We start from the raw sequence: 15803 nt of genomic DNA, 5'->3' as shown, positions 1-15803 counted from the left end.
GGGGAAGTGGAAACACATGGGGAAACAGCTGACACTAGTCTGACATAACAAAACAAAGGAAGCAAAGCTGACTATACTGACATAGGACACAGACTTTCAAAATAAAACAGAAAACATGAGACAATATAACCTTGACAACATAAGACACGGAGCATGAAACACATAAAGGGCAAAAGGAGACTAAAAGAAACTAAACAACCAAATAAACAATCTGGAACACTCAGTCCAAACACAAGTGCATAGGAGTTCAAGAACATAATTCAGGAGGGCGACCCAGATCTCGGTAGAACAGGAGTTCATGGCGAAGCTGTTCAGGTGGCTGACCAGGGGGTCGAGGGCACAACAGTCCGTAGTTGAAAAGTTCAGGGGGCCGACCTGGAGGCTGACAGCACAGGAGTTCATGACCGAAGAGTTCAGGCGGCCAGCCACAGGTCCAGCGATGGCGACGGAGCAGATCAGGGGGCCAGCCACGTGGAAAGTGGCGGTGGTGAAGCGGGCATGGCTGACCACACTTGGATGACTTGGCAGACGGCTGGCGGCATGGACGAGACCTGTCAGGTGGCTCAGTCAAAGTCCAGACAGAAATGCTGTGGTGTGACCTTAAGAGAGCTATGTGTAAATGAATAGTCCGTCATAAAGAAGAGTGGGGTAAAATTCCAGTGCATTTATTTTACACCATATCACAACTGCTGACAAACACAGAATCCAGTATAAGGTGCTGAAAAGCCAAAATGTAATGGGGTTGTGTAGCAAGAAATGCTACACAATGTAGGAAGAAATGCCTTCTATTAACTATGAGCAAATGTTATGCAGTCAGTGAATTAAGTGATTGTAAAAAGAAACCGATCTTTCAAAATACACAAAGAACTATATCAGATTCAGTGCGTCTGTGTAGGTTCTCAGTCGTCCAGGTCATGGTAGGTCTGGCTAGGTCAGCTATATTCCACACATGTAAAGAAAGCTCTTGAAACATGTGGTTATCTCAACTGGGCCTTCATTAAATCATCAAAAATGCACAGAAGAGAAGGGCAGACGCCAACTAGGGACAAACAGAAAGACAGCTGGACAGCAATATTGTTTACCCTTGTGTAGCAGGTTTGTCAGAGAAACTTGGAAGAATTTTCTCCAAACTCCCAAACACAAGGTTGACAACATAGTGTATGCTGGGCAGTGCAGTGAGGCGTGTTCATACCTCAGTATTAGAGAAACCAAACTGCAAAAAAAAAAAAAAAAAACAAACACATGGGCCCAAGACTCTTCTCTAAGCCTGCACTTAAAGGACAATGGGCAGTCTTTTGAGGACGCAAATGTTGACATTTTGGACCGAGATGACAGATTGTTCGAGAGAAGAGTGAAGACACCCATCTACATCCCCTGTAAACGACCATCGTTGACCCCATTACCAGAACATAGTCTTGAGATCCCTTCCCAGGCTCTTAAACCCCCTTCCACACTCAGCCTTGACTCAGGTGACTTCAGTAGCTCACATGGGTTGAGCCAAGATCACACAGTGATTTCACCCATAACCCCGGGTGACAGTGAAGATTTCACCCTTTTTTCACACCTTGATGATGTGATTACTCACATGATCAATAACTGGTTAATGACCACATCCATGGGACACAACACTCACTAAGGTTTAAATAACCGGGACTCTCCACCTTTTGTTAGTAAAACAAATTAATCAATGAAAGATGAAACGTCTTCACAAACCTAAAGAACTGCAATTACCTTTTTAAGCTCTCCATATCAGGTTTTTCAATTTGTTTTTTGCTCCTTAGATGCTAAAGTAATAGTAAACTATCATCTGAACACTGGCCAATTTTCTCATTTTATTATATTTTTGTTCTTGCATTGAGCTATAAACTGAATACACTGTGTACTTTATCCTTGATCCTGAACAGTAAGTGGCCCAGTTTTCTACTGACTCTTTTTTTTTGTCCTTTTCTCTTTATTATATTTATCTCTATTTTTCCAGTCTTATGATGTTCTTTTATCCATGTGTACCAGTTTCTCTTATTCCACTGGGCTCAGTGTTTACCTTATGAATCATTGTTAGCCTCCTCTATAGGCTTACGCAATGCACATTCAATGCCTGTCGCCAAATTTAGCAGCAAACGGCGCATCATGACGTCAAAGCCCTCTGCAATAATCCCACCCAGCCATCAAACATTTCGCGCGAAAATGGCTGGAAGTGGTCACGAGAGTGTGATGACGTTATAACTGAAAATAGGCGGTCTTTTGAAACTGCCGCTTCCTATTTGGCAGCGTGAGGTGACGTATTGTATTAAAAAGCCTTAACGCCACGCTTGATTGGACGCTGCGGTTAGAGGTTCCTCCCGCCCCTCCCAGCAGCGGCAGCTCGTTCGGCTTTCCTGCGCCAGCGGCGGTGTGTCACCGAGGCTGGGCTGCTGCCGGAGAGATCCGGACTCAGAATATACCCAACCATTTAACGCAACCTGGCAAACGGGGCTGAGAGGCGGGTTTTGAACCTGAATACAGTTTAGGCTGGACCCTACGCTTTTTCTTGTCGCCTCCGCCCGTCCTCCTGATGTCGGATTTCAAGCTCGGGATCGTACGGCTCGGCCGTGTGGCCGGGAAGGTGAGCTGGATCCCAGGACTGCCATGTGCGGCCGGGGGAGGGCCCGCGGGGAAGAGAAAAGTCACCAGAAAAGATATAGTTAGCGATGCTCAATCAGCTCTAGCCAACAGAGTTGATTATTATGAAGCAGTCGCAAATGCGGGAGTAGTTCGGCTTTACCGATTTAAAGGCGTTTGAGCGGATTAGAAAAGCCGGCCGTGCCGAGCCAGACTGGTTTCTCAAACTCCGCCGCTAACGCTAATTAGCATGTAGCGCGTTACGCTAGCCGCTGGCTAACATTTAACGACCAAACAGCGCCAGAAACGTAAACACGTGCTCAGTTTTTGTCACAGCCGCTGTCGGTGGACTGGAAACCCCTCGGCGGTCGTGTCATACCCAAACACTCGGCGGTGCAGTTAGCAGAGCCACGCTAGCCATGTTACTAGGATTACCCTCAAGTGTCGGCTAATGAGGAAGCCATTGCCATCAACTGATTCTTTTGTGCAGTGTGACAAAGCACCGGTAGGACGACACTGCCCAACATCTGTGCCTGTGTCGGCTTTGGCTTTAATCGTACTAATTAACGCTTGAAGCAGAAACTGTGGCGAGCGGTGGGTCAGAAAGCGCTCCCAGCTGCTAACGCTGAAGTCACGGGACACACTGGGAATAAACCGTATTTGAACCGTGAGCAGCCGGTTGCCCACCTGCTGAGTGGCAGGGCTCCGGTCACTCAGCTGTAAACATGATGTCACTCGTGGAAACGCCACACACATGCAATCATAGAAGGAAGAAAGTGTCACACAGGTTTCATCTGCTTCATGTTGTGTTGCTGGAGAAGAGCTCAGGTGTCTGTGAGACAGCTGGGACTGCTTCAGAAACGTGTTGCTGCTGTGGTCAGTGTAAAAAGTTTGGAAGGTTGAAACTTGTCCTAGAAGTAGTGCCCCTGTTTATGACTCTGCTAGTGCTAATTCACAAACAATAAAGCTCCCCTGAGAGTGGGGATGCTGTTGTTGCAGTTGTAGGTTTAAACATGAAAATGAACCTGAATTTTCTTATTTCAGACAAAGTACACGCTGATCGATGAGCAGGACATACCACTGGTGGAGAACTATGCCTTTGAGGTAAGCGTGTTTGATTTTTCACTACTGCTCTGATATCCGGATACAGTTGAGAAAAAATATAGAGCAGTGTTTTTCTGTTTCCAGGCACGCATGGAAGTAGATGCAGATGGCAATGGAGCTAAGATCTTTGCTTATGCTTTTGACGTCGGCAAAGGACGCTGGGCAGGAAGGCCGCTGCACGAGCTGCTCTGGTAAGTCTGTTTAAACTGTGTCAAGGTGTTGTGTTTTGTTTTGTTTTTCTTCTGTGACTGCATACCTTAGTCGTTTGCACACTGCTTTAACAAGCGACAGGTCTCAGGTTTGCAAGCTTGTGGACTTGCATCTGGGATTTAAAAATAGACAACCTGCCAAATATGTGGAACTGCCTGCTGGAAATGGCTTCTTCTGTGGTTTATCCTCTGCTGGAAAATCTATGAGCATGCTTCTTGTGAAAGCGCCCTCCATTGTAAGGCTCATCTTAGTTTAATCAGTGTTAAAGTTGTCAGATAAGATAAGTGGGTGCTCATGAGAATTGCTTCAGCTTAACAGAAGTAGGGGAAGGGGCTAAAATGGCAAAAAGAATTCTCTCTGCGCAGTGACACAGGTGTCACTTAAACCATCAACTGTTTAGCGAGCTAGCTTTTCAGTTTTATCACTAGTCGTGAGAAATAGAGGTTGTATAGTAAACTAGTGCATGCTCAAGCTCTGTAGTGGACTTGGCTTTCAATGACGCTTCATATTGGATAAAAAGTGTTCTGAGCTAGCATCAGCTCCTTACTGAGGAGTCCTTGGAATAAACACTCTTCTTATCCAAGGTCAGATTTTTGTCCTGCTGGTTGCAGACTGGCTAACTTTTAATGTCTTTACCCAGGGAGAAGCACAGAGGAGGCATCGCCCCTAGTTTTCAAGTTATCCACATCAACTCTGTGACGGTGGACAACCGACTAGACAACCTTCGACTGGTTCCAGTAGGCTGGAGCCCTAAACCAGAGGAGATTTCCAGCAAGCAGAGGTAAAACATTGCTTATAGGTACATGTGAAAATGCTAGAAAGGACACACCGGGCAGCTGTTGAGGGGAAATGAGTCTTAAATCCTTTTGTGATTTATTCCAGGGTTATCCAAACAAGTAATGCATGCCGAACATTTCTCATGTTATCTGTACAGAGAGCAGTCCCTCTACTGGCTGGCTATCCAGCAGGTACCAGCCGACCCTGTGGAAGAGCAATATCTGGAGCTGAGTCGCACACGTTACTACAATGCAAATGGGGAGCTGGTGGAGGAAGAGGAGTGTTCTTGCACCTACTACGAGTGTCACTACCCTCCTTGTTCGCTCATTGAGAGGAGGGTATGTATTCCAACTCGTGTAGCAAAGCATTCCCATTCGAAAGCTCCGTGCTCTCAGAGCCAAAGATGATCTTCTTCCTTGTCTTTCCACAGCTGCGGGAGTTCAACATATGCGGCCGCTGCCAGGTGGCGCGCTACTGCGGGTCCCAGTGCCAGCAGAGGGACTGGCCGGCCCACAAGAAACAGTGTCGCGAGCGTAAGCGGGCGCTGGCCCTGGAGTCTGAGCCCGAGCGGTGATCCGTCTTCATCCTTGCTTGGAAGGGGAGGAGGAGGATGATCATCGGGGAGGGAATGGGGTTACACTTGGGAGGGGGAGCGGGGATTAAGTGCGATGCGGGGTGGGGGGGGCTTCCTGAGAAGAGACAATGTTGATTGGTTGAGTGATTGAAGGAGTTCAGGACTGAGAAGACGAGGGCACGGAGAGTAACGCAAAAAGACATCTGCCACTTCCCAGGACTGGTGATTCTCCATAGCTTGCTTTTCATGTGGATGACGGGGATGGGATTTTTTTTTTTGTTTTTTTTTTTTTTTTTTCGGTTTGTTGGTTTTTGTTGGTTTTTTTGGGGGGGGGGGGTCTTTGTTTTCTCTCGAGGGAGAACCTCGGGCACTACCTGCTGCTACGGTTTTGTATGTAAGGAGGAGAAAGTCATCTTGTTGATGAACTGAACAAGCTTCTCCGGACCACAGTCGGAATACAGACCGCCGTCATCCCATTGGGTGTCACTTCGTCTGTCCAAACAGGGGACTTGGGGGCTGCAGCATCTGTCATTCAGCTGGTACAATGGGACATGGACCTTTTCACTGTATCGCTCCCTTTTCTGACCTCTCTCGTGCACACGGCTGCTGCGCTCACAGTCATCGACACTTTAGCTGCCATCGCCGCGGCCTCCCTGTCTGTATTCCCCACACAGCAAACCACGACACAGATTATCAGAGATTTCACAGAGTCCCACTACCAGTATTGTGTGTGTGTGTGTGTGTGTGTGTGTGTGTGAGCGCCTGTGCTGCCAACATGTACAAAAAAGGACTTTGAGGTGGTCAACATTGCTAATGAGTCGAGGTTAACGGACATCTTTGCTCTACTTAAAGGGGGCCATATTACTTAATTTAAAAATGTCCTATTTAATTATAAATTGGTGGTCTGACAGTAAGATCATTGTTCTGTAATAAAGTAGCTGCCAAATAAAGGCGTCACTTTTTTATTTTTTATATATATAATTTTAATGGTTAAAGACTTCAGTTTGTGCTGGAAGTAGGTGGTGTGTGTGTGGTTTTTTTTTTTTTTTTTTTTTTTAAGGAATTTCCAGTTAACATTTAAAAAAAGAAAAGTGGTTTCTATGGAAACTTGTTTCTGCAACTGTAAAAAAAAATAATTAAATAAATACATTTGGGGTGGAAACAAACAAAACTAAAACATTTTTAAATTTATTGCATTTATGTTGAAATTTTGACTTATGAACTCAGTCTTCTGAGAAAGTAACTGGCGTTTTTGTTTGTTTTTCTACTTTGGCAGAAACCAGCTTCAGTACGACCAGTGTTGTTGATGCTCTTACACACAATTTGTCCCAGTAAAAGTGAGCACTGATGGCGTAATATAAAAGCAATTTATTATTTGATGTTCAATAGCTTAACCTGTAAGAATGATCTTTACCAAAGTCTTCTCTGACCTTCCGTAGCTTACCACTCCTGTCAGCTGGTATAAATCCCTCTTGGGCTCAGTTTGCTGGGTTTTTCGGGGGGGAGGGGGTTGTTTCTTCCGAACAGACACCTGCCTTTTCAAACTGTATTTTTACATCTCCAGGGTTACGCTGTATGTGTGCATTGATTGGCGAGGAGGAGCTAGTGCTCAGTTTCTCGCATGTGTGTTTGTAAGGGTTATTTTTTTTGAAGAAAATCTTATCTATGGAGCTATATTTATTTTAAAAAATTGATTGTGAACCTTTCTTTTGTCCTGGTGATATTTGAAGGCATAAAAAGTGCTCATTGTGGGACCTTTTTTTTTTTTTTTTGTATATCTGTGAGGTGATGAGGTTAGATGGGCTGAAACATTTCATCGCTGTTACTTGATTTATTTTACTTTCCTGATTCTAGATGGATGATTGAGTTCTGGCTGTTGCCTTCCCAGTGTTTTTTTTTTCTTTTTTGTAAATCCCATGAGAACACTGCACACAGTCATGTGACAAAACAATCTTCCACGTGAGAGGTGTCTTGGAGTGTAAAACTTGAATCCCTCCCACGGCCGTCTTTTTGTGACTTTTATTTTGGAAAGTGGTTTGATGAACTGAACCATTTCCTGCTCTGGAGCTTTTTTTTTTGTCGACTTTATCCACAAATCACCTGCCTTCCTTGTGTTACCTACAATGCACACCTGCTTAATGTGTCCTCTTGTTTCTTAGGTGAGAATTCCCAACACTTAATAAGCATGTGTATATGTGATTTATTTGCTTTCCTTGTGTGCGCGCGTGTGTGAATGTGAAAGTTTTTGAACACTGCACTAAAATTTGGCTCTCGTGTTGGCATACCTGTCGTAGATGAGGTGAGGGGTGTGGTGTGGATTTGGACAGAGTGTACAGATTGTGTCTAAAATAAATTTTTATTTTTTATTTTTTTTTTTGGGTAAAAATATACGCATTAATCACCTAGAAATAAAGAGCTACAATATGTGAATGGAAGTACAACTGGGATAACCGACAGTTGCTTTTCCAATGTTAAATGATAATAAATAAAAATGAACCTCATTTGGTGGAGTTTGGTTTGATGTGCATACAGGGGCCACATACAGTGAGAGCAGGGAGCAGGTAGAGGTATGCACTGCAGAGATCGATGATAAAAGCGAGACAAGGTGAATGAGAGGGAAGGTGGACAGGTTTAAATACCTGGGGTTGACATCCAACGCAATGGACAGGGCAAGAAGGGAGTGCAGGCAGGGTGGAGTGGTTGGAGATGAGTGTCAGAGGGTTATTTGTGAAAGAGGTTTAGAGGACCATAATGACACCTGCTGTGATAACAAACAGGAGGCTGCGGTGCAGATGCTCAGTCTTTCTCTGGGAATTAGCAGGATTACAAATGAGTACATTAGATAGACAGCTCAGCTCGAGTGGGTTTGGACATGGTTTTGGTGCAGAGGAGGGATAGTGTTTTAAGGCGGGAGGAAAAGATCACAGTGGTGATGGAGGCAGATGATCCGCTGTGGTGACTCCTGAACGGAGCAGTTGAAAAAAGAAGTCTGCTGATTCCTAAAGTGTCTTGATTATCTGAACTCTTGGTATCACAAAGAAATGCCTCCAAGTACTAGAATAATTCATTAATTGAGTGGAGGGGATTCATCTGTGTAACTTTGTCATGCTCCGATCAAAAATATCTACAATCACCAGTTCGCACCCGAGTTATACTTACAAATGTGCTGTCTTTCTGCTGCCTCAAAACCATACATCATTGCAGGTGTGAGCATCATAGTCCACAGAGACTCCTGCCTGACCTCATCTGTCAACCTGTCCATCACCATCGCAAACGAAAATGAACTCAAAGTCAATACGTGATGTAATCCACCTCCCCATCTTAAACCTGTGTCAATCCTACTGCACTCCTCACCGCAGTCTCACCACCCTCACTCCAGACTTCCTCATACAGTACCACAGTTCTTCTCTTGGCACCAGCCATACTGCTGCTCATCACTTCTCTTCATAACTGAGCATAACAACTCTTTCACAACTCTTTTAGATATTACAGCGCTGCACATCAGCCTGCTTCTTGACCATCAACTCTTCATTTCTTCAGGCATGGTGTTAAACAATCTGGTCTTAAAGGCAACTGCTCTCTCTCCACTCTTCATAGCTGCCCTCACTTCCTCTGCACTTTACGATTCTCTAACTTTCCTCACTCAGCATACCCGGGACATCTTTCCCTTTTCTGAATTCACTTAAGATTGAGATGAATAGTCACACAAATAGGGTGGCATTGGCAGCATTTGACAAATCAGAAAGGGAGGAGGGAGGTCCACGGATCATATGACTTTTCTTCCACAGAAAACCATCACTGTGAGTGCCACCTACTCCAGACATGACATCAAAGGGTAATAAAAAAATCTCTAAAGAGCATAAAAATATACCAGCAAAATCCAACACTGCTGTAAATGCAAATTCATCAGCTTAAATACAGTTAATGATTTTGTCACTGAGTGAGCTCCCAGTGCTGTTGATTATTTCTAAGGTGACAGCAGCACATTAGATCTCTGATACTTTAAACTGGATCCACTTAAACATTAAAGCGTGCTGTCCCACAGCTCTATAGAGAAGACGTGGACATCGCTGCAGTTTGTCGCAGATCAAAGTGCGATGAATGTGATTGGTTGAACGGGTTTCCTTTGTGTGTTTCCAGGAGTGTAAAACAAACTAATCAGCTGGTTAGAATGAAGCAGAACAACATTTATAATATTTTTATGTCATTACGAACATTCCCGCGACAAAGAAACATTACACGACATTTATAAAATAAAATAAAATAAAAAGTACAGAAGTAGTACAGAAGAGTCAGGGCTAACCTGCAGTTACTTGGACAAACCAAAATCAGGTACGGGAGAGTCCGCTCGCTACTACTTCTTTCTCTATCTTTACCTCAACTTTCAGCACTTGTTTTCTCAGCTCCATTCTCTTCCGCGTCAAAAGTTCTCGCCCGAACAGGGACTTGAACCCTGGACCCTCAGATTAAAAGTCTGATGCTCTACCGACTGAGCTATCCGGGCTCTGACGTGTGTTTAGCTAAAATGTAGATTTTACCAGGATGTAGTGTATTTAGCTATTTTTTTCATGTCCGCTGTTTATGTTTTCATTCAGTCCAAAAGACCTCCTGGGGTAAAATATTCTTTTCATTATTATTAATATTATTATTATTGTTTTAATTTAGACCAAACTCTTCACAAATATGCATGTCCCGTAAATAACCCACTAAAATTAATACTAAAAATACAAAAACCAGTTTAAAGTTTAGCCCTGTTATACAATTGCTTATGTTCTGTCATGCATATGATGTCTTAAAAGATGCATATAAAATGTAGCTAGTTTGCAATAATGACTGACGTCATTAGTGCTGCCTGAGAGGGGCAGCCAATCAGGAGCAAGTTGCTTTAAATGGAAGGAAAGAGATTATTTTGAACTGTGAATCAGCAAAGCTAGTCCACTTTAAGTAAAAATAAATACACTTAAGAGTATCAAACCCAAAATTTGACCAAAAACATACCAGCTGTATTATTTTACCCCAACTGTCTGAGGCAGAGCTATTACTATTTTATCACTCTGTTTCAAGGCAACAGACCTGGGTCTTATAGAGCCACTGGATAAATCAAAGGGAAAGGAAGAAAATAAGTAATCAGATCAGTATTTATTTTCAGTTACATTTGACATTTTATTGTGAAAATTTTCTTTATTAGTTATATGAATGAAAATAGAGAAGCTGAGAAGATTAATGGGGAAGTCGCTCTTTAATGGAGCTGCTGTCTTCCATCACGTTGCTTTGGCACTGACTGAACCTATTAAGCCTATTAGCTCACTTTTAATCTCAATATTTATGCTCTTATTGTGAAAGTATGATGAATAATAAATGAAACATTATATGCGTCATCACAGTCACCACCTTGAGAGCTAATGCTTTCTTACAGTCTATGCTTCATGTATCTCCAGCAGTCCTTTGCCCTTTGTTTTCTCTCCTCTGTAACAAGCAACAGATGTTCGGATGCTCTGCTGTGGCCTCCCTGTAACTCTACCCTTGGTGTTGTTTCTTGGGTCTCAGCAGTTGGATTCTTTCCATCTGCCTGTTCTTTCTCTTCTAGGACAGAAACTGCTCTCAGGTCTTTAAATCTTTAAGGCCACTGTGGTGTCAGAGTTCAACAGACCGGTCACAGACATCAGCAGAGAGTCTGGGCACTTGCAGATTATTGAGATTTGATCTATCTGACATTTTTGTAGTGCTAATAAGAAGAATTTTTATTTCTGAGTATAGATTAGAGACCATTTTGGTGAAGTAGTTCAACAGTGAAGCCCAGTGGTACCCAACAAAGGAGATAAATACAATCCTGAATGAAAAGTTTGATAGTTCAAGTCTGCATTTGTGCTGAAAGCGTCCCACATGTGGTGGTTTAGGTGCCCTTTGTTATGTGTCTGCTAGGCAAAGAAGTTTGGGTAGCACTGGCTAAACCATCTTTTTTAAACGTCGAGATAACATCCGAAACACCCAGAGGTCAAGTTCTGCACATGCGCACAACAGAGAGGAAATGAGGAAATTATTCTTATGGAAATGAGGAAAGTGTATTTCCATAAGAATACATTTTTTGCTTTGTGTGTGTGTGTTCCTTGTCTACTGCACGACTTAATGCTGGTATTGTCTGTTGCTCTAAATTGTGGACCTTTACCACTGCAGAACATAAATCTCCCCATCATGTGTAAGTACAGCACTTAAATTTCTTCAGTCTGGGGGAAAATCTTAAATGAACCCTCTCTAATATATAAGTACTCCTTTCAGAATGAGTGTTTGTTGTCTCTCATATTATATATATATTTTTTCTTACTGTTGAACTTCACAACACCAGGCAAGGATTTTTTTTTAATGTTTTAATCTTCTGGGAGCTTGCATGATTTGTAGCCTCAGTTTCCTGTTCTTAGTTGACAGGAGTGGCAGTCTGCTTCTAGGTTCGGTATGTTATGTATTCAGAGATGTTCTTCTGCATACGTTGGTTTTAACAAGTGGTTATTTAAGTTACCATTGCCTTCTTATCAGCAGCTCAAAGAGTGGCTGTTTTTCCTCAGCCAGGCATTTTCTCACACAGAACCAATACATATTTCCTCTTTCCCCAGAGATGGCTGTGTGGGACAAACCCAGTAGATGAACAGTTTATGAAATCCTGAGACCAGCCAGTCTGGCACCAACAACCACACCACAATCTGTTAAACTACCTTTCCTGACAATGCCCACCATGTGGTTGGCTGATTAGATATTTGCGTTAGTGAGTTAGTATATATTTCATTCATGTATGTATTTTCTTGTGTTTTTCTTTCTTGCAAGCAACCTCTAAAATGCTACCTTGAGTTAGCAAGGGTGCAGTACCACTCTCCCTCCATTAGATGTCGCCACAGTTTTGGACAGACTGCTCTATTTTTCCTTCTTCGGTGTTTGTTGTTCTCAAACACGGAACTTTCATAATAGTACATCTACAGCGAGCTGTGGACTAAGAAGTTAGGGGATGAGTTAAAGTGGTTATTTCTTATATATATAAAAAGTTACCTCCAGCTTCAACATGGTTAATCTGGGGCTCACCAAAGTGGACGACGCGTTGGTGGCCAAACATCCGGTGGGTTTTGTGTTTGTTTTTATGCGTTTTTATTACCTGTGCACTCTGGAGGACACTGTCCCTCTGCACACTTGGAATAAACCAGCAGCTGCTCACATTGACACCTTTACCATAGATACAACAGAAATGTGTAACACAGGTGAGAGCTGGTTTTATTTGTTGTCTCTCAGGGTTTGGAGAGCTACGCCGCCTGTCAGTCTCATGCTTTCATGAAGGGGTCTGGGACCTTTGTGCTGGGTAATACTTTTATTTATTTATTTATTTATTTATTAAAAGTCACACACTTAAAATAAGAAATATTTCAGTCCATGTTACAATCTTTGACTTTCTCCTATTTGTACATTCTTAATGCTTTCATGCTTTCATCCAAATTCTTGTTGGCTGTGTTGCTCTAACTTTGACCCAGTCAGTGCTGCTGTTTTTATGTGTAATTCTGAACCTCAGTTGTTATAATTTTTTTTCTGCATTGTGTTGAGATTTTTAATGAAAATCGAGACACTGAAGTAAGGTCAAAGTGAATGTAGGCAAACAATACAGATGTCAGGATTTGCAGACAGAATATACCACAAGAGGGAGCTGTATTCTGTAAATGTTTGTGGTATCACCCACAATGATCACACTGATCTCAGCACAGGGAGAAAATGATTGTATTATTAAAGTTAAAATAACTATTGTTGTTATTATATCTATTTATGTTTTTGATGTTGCTCTTTAGCATCCTGGACTGTTTTTGTTTTTATGCCAGCAGTTCATAATGCAAATGATTTAATGAAGAAATGATAACAGAAATGTACTGAAGGATACCCAAACATAGCTCTGACAATATACTCACCGATCACTTTGTAATGTACATTGATTTAACTGTTTCTTAATGCAAATATCTAATCAGCCAATCACATGGCAGCAACTCAGTGCATTTAGGCATGTAGACATGGTCAGGACGACCTGCTGGAGTTCAAACTGAGCATCAGTGTGGGGAAGAAAGGTGAAGCTGCTGTCCTAGTAAAAAAAATTGTAATAACCATCTCTATGGTTGATAGAGGATAGTGTGAAAAAGACAAAATATCCTGTGATCAGCACTTTTCTGGTTGAAAATACCTTGTTGATGTCAGAGGTTGGAGGAGAATGGCCAGCATGCTTTGAGTTGATAGGAAGTCTAGAGTAACTCACTGCTTCAGTAACTGACCATGTCCGTTCCTCTGTGACCACAGTGTAACCATCTTCTAATGGCTGTCACAAAGGTCAGATCATCTTGAACTGGTTTCAAGCACAAGGACATAGGACAAAGAAATAAGCCATTTTTGAAGGCCTTGTACTAATAAAGTGTCCAGTGAGAGGATTTATGCCTTTTTTGTCCAAGGGAAACTAGTACACCTACCACCCTCCAAACAAAAGCTTGACTGTTTGGCATTTTCAGTTCAGAGCCAACAAGAGACAAGAAAGTGAAAGAAAGTGTGGGAATGACAGTGAATGTCCAGTCAGCTGGGAATCAAATCCAGTGCCCACTGCTGATGGCATTTACCCGTCTGTGTCCTACCCACTCAGCTGTCAGGTCATCTGTCATTTTAGGTTTAACCTAGAAATTAGTATAATTGAAAAAAACAAAACAAAAAAACCAACCAGCAGCAATAAGAAAATCTGCACAGTTACAAGTGTAAATGTTTCTCCCTGGTTTTAGATGTGACAGTGAGTTGTGTTGTTGGTGCAGGTGTTGCAGGTTTTTTTGCTATTCAGAAGGCCCTACAGAGGAAGCTTCCTTATCCCCTTCAGTGGAACCTGCTCATTTCAATAGGTGAGGAGTAAAATATTTGGATTGTGCTATTAAAAATACATAAAGAAATGTATTTAGCTCTCAAATGTAGATCTTACATCAGTGCTGCCACTGAAACCACTGTCTCTCCCCTGTGTGCTCTCAGTGGCATCATCAGTGGGCAGTTACGCAGTGACTCGCTGGGAAACGCAGAAATGCTCAGACCTCTGGTTGCTCCTAGAAACAGGCAAAGTCCCAGACAGGTCACCACCTCCAGGTGAGCACAGTGCAGAACTGTATGAAATGTGAATTTAATGTTGTGTTAACTGTTGTCTTGGATATAAGATTGAAGAGTCAACCTATTGAAGTATATAGATTTATGATCAGAAAAGTTATCGGCGCGTATCATTTCATCACTTATGATTCACCAAATGAAGACCGTATGCTTCATCTCTACCCTTCTCTTTACTGTCTTTCAGTACCCCAACAAGAGGAACCAACAGCACCACAGAAGACAAAATATGGTGACGTGATTGAATGAAGAAGTTTCAAACAAATTTTATTATCTCCAATATAAAGATTATAAATATATAAAGAGAAATAGCTCAGTGGTGCTCTGCACATTTTGCATGGCCCACATGATTGTGTATTATATTTATTCTGGTTGTGGAGCTCTTAAATTTCATAACAGTATCAATCTGTGGATTTAAAAAAAACAAACAAACCCTGGGTTTTCCTGACTCAGAGGTCAGGAATTAGTTGTGGATTTTTAGTAGGAATTAGATGTAATGCTTGTAATCCGGTGTTCTTGTTATTAACAGGGTTCGTACGGGTGCTTGAAACCTTGAAAATGCTTGAATTTTAATGTTGTCTTTTCAAGGTTTGAAAAGTGCTTGAATTTCAGATGTGGTGCTTAAAAGTGCTTGAAAGTGTAACTGTATTTCATTCACCACACATAACTATCTGATTGAATAGTTTTCTTATCAGATAGAGAAATAAAATGAGTCGCAAAATGTAAAAGCAAAATTTCGCCGTCTGGGCTGCCTCGTGTCTGTTTCAACGTGTGACCCCGCCCCTCCGTCGGACAGTCGGGGATGAGTGCGCTGACACATCTGCTGTCAGACCTGCAGGTTTATCCCTGTGCTGTTCTCATCTGTGCTATAGTGGACACAAACAATTTTTTGGAGTTGCATAAATAATTTAAGTGCCTTCTTCTTTGATGCAGAACACCTGATTGTTCTGTAAATAGTTTGAAATGGTTATATTGTGGTGGACCAGTAGAGGGCTCCACTCACACCCAGTGTATAGGAAGTGTGTTCCTGTGTTTTGTGGCGCGATATGCGCAGTTGATGTTGGAGACGAATAAAGAAGGAGTGAGAACTGAGAGCTCTGTGTTGTTGATGCTTACCTCCACATTGGTGACCCCTGACTGAGCATGCAACGAGCCGCAGATAACGCAGACTCCGCTGTGGATGCATCAGCGGCTGCCGGACCTCCGCCTCCTGTTGCAGCTACGTTCGCTGTGGCGCTGAAACTGCCGGACTTTTGGCTCCATGACCCCCGTCATGGTTTGTACTAGAGATGGACCGATCCGATATTACGTATCGGTATCGGTCCGATACTGACCTAAATTACTGGATCGGATATCGGAGAGAAATAAAAAATGTAATCCGATCCATTAAATATCA

General features: G+C 42.5%; 2 protein-coding genes and 1 non-coding gene across 3 annotated transcripts; 2 read left to right on the top strand and 1 right to left on the bottom strand.

Moving 5' to 3' along the window:
• The first annotated feature begins 2302 nt into the window (after positions 1-2302).
• Positions 2303-7733, top strand: zmynd19 (zinc finger, MYND-type containing 19). The gene is made up of 6 exons (XM_005930087.3): positions 2303-2602; positions 3643-3702; positions 3787-3893; positions 4553-4693; positions 4847-5027; positions 5120-7733. Exons 1-6 carry the CDS (start codon positions 2552-2554, stop codon positions 5261-5263), a joined length of 684 nt encoding a protein of 227 aa, XP_005930149.1. The 5' UTR covers positions 2303-2551; the 3' UTR covers positions 5264-7733.
• A 1961-nt stretch (positions 7734-9694) lies between these two features.
• Positions 9695-9767, bottom strand: trnak-uuu. The gene has a single exon. It is a non-coding gene; the product is annotated as a tRNA-Lys (tRNA).
• Positions 9768-12196: 2429 nt separating this feature from the next.
• Positions 12197-15501, top strand: tmem141 (transmembrane protein 141). Its single transcript, XM_005930086.2, has 5 exons — positions 12197-12365; positions 12536-12602; positions 14074-14157; positions 14282-14392; positions 14595-15501. Exons 1-5 carry the CDS (start codon positions 12312-12314, stop codon positions 14654-14656), a joined length of 378 nt encoding a protein of 125 aa, XP_005930148.1. The 5' UTR covers positions 12197-12311; the 3' UTR covers positions 14657-15501.
• Positions 15502-15803: the final 302 nt, after the last annotated feature.

The sequence above is a fragment of the Haplochromis burtoni genome, unplaced genomic scaffold (genome assembly GCF_018398535.1).
Source record: "Haplochromis burtoni strain Fernald_Lab_line unplaced genomic scaffold, NCSU_Asbu1 Contig_72, whole genome shotgun sequence".
NCBI lineage: Eukaryota > Metazoa > Chordata > Actinopteri > Cichliformes > Cichlidae > Haplochromis > Haplochromis burtoni.
The sequence above is the reverse complement of the archived record's forward strand: the minus strand, read 5'-3'. Positions and strand labels throughout refer to the sequence as shown.

What these genes read in the sequence shown, in the direction of transcription:
- zmynd19 (XM_005930087.3), top strand. Translation starts at nt 2,552, where the DNA reads ATGTCGGATTTCAAGCTCGGGATCGTACGGCTCGGCCGTGTGGCCGGG. An exon ending in TCGGCCGTGTGGCCGGGAAG is followed by an intron (nt 2,603 to 3,642) that starts GTGAGCTGGATC and finishes TTCTTATTTCAG; the next exon opens with ACAAAGTACACGCTGATCGA. An exon ending in CCGCTGCACGAGCTGCTCTG is followed by an intron (nt 3,894 to 4,552) that starts GTAAGTCTGTTT and finishes GTCTTTACCCAG; the next exon opens with GGAGAAGCACAGAGGAGGCA.
- tmem141 (XM_005930086.2), top strand. Translation starts at nt 12,312, where the DNA reads ATGGTTAATCTGGGGCTCACCAAAGTGGACGACGCGTTGGTGGCCAAA. An exon ending in CGTTGGTGGCCAAACATCCG is followed by an intron (nt 12,366 to 12,535) that starts GTGGGTTTTGTG and finishes GTTGTCTCTCAG; the next exon opens with GGTTTGGAGAGCTACGCCGC. An exon ending in GTCTGGGACCTTTGTGCTGG is followed by an intron (nt 12,603 to 14,073) that starts GTAATACTTTTA and finishes TTGTTGGTGCAG; the next exon opens with GTGTTGCAGGTTTTTTTGCT.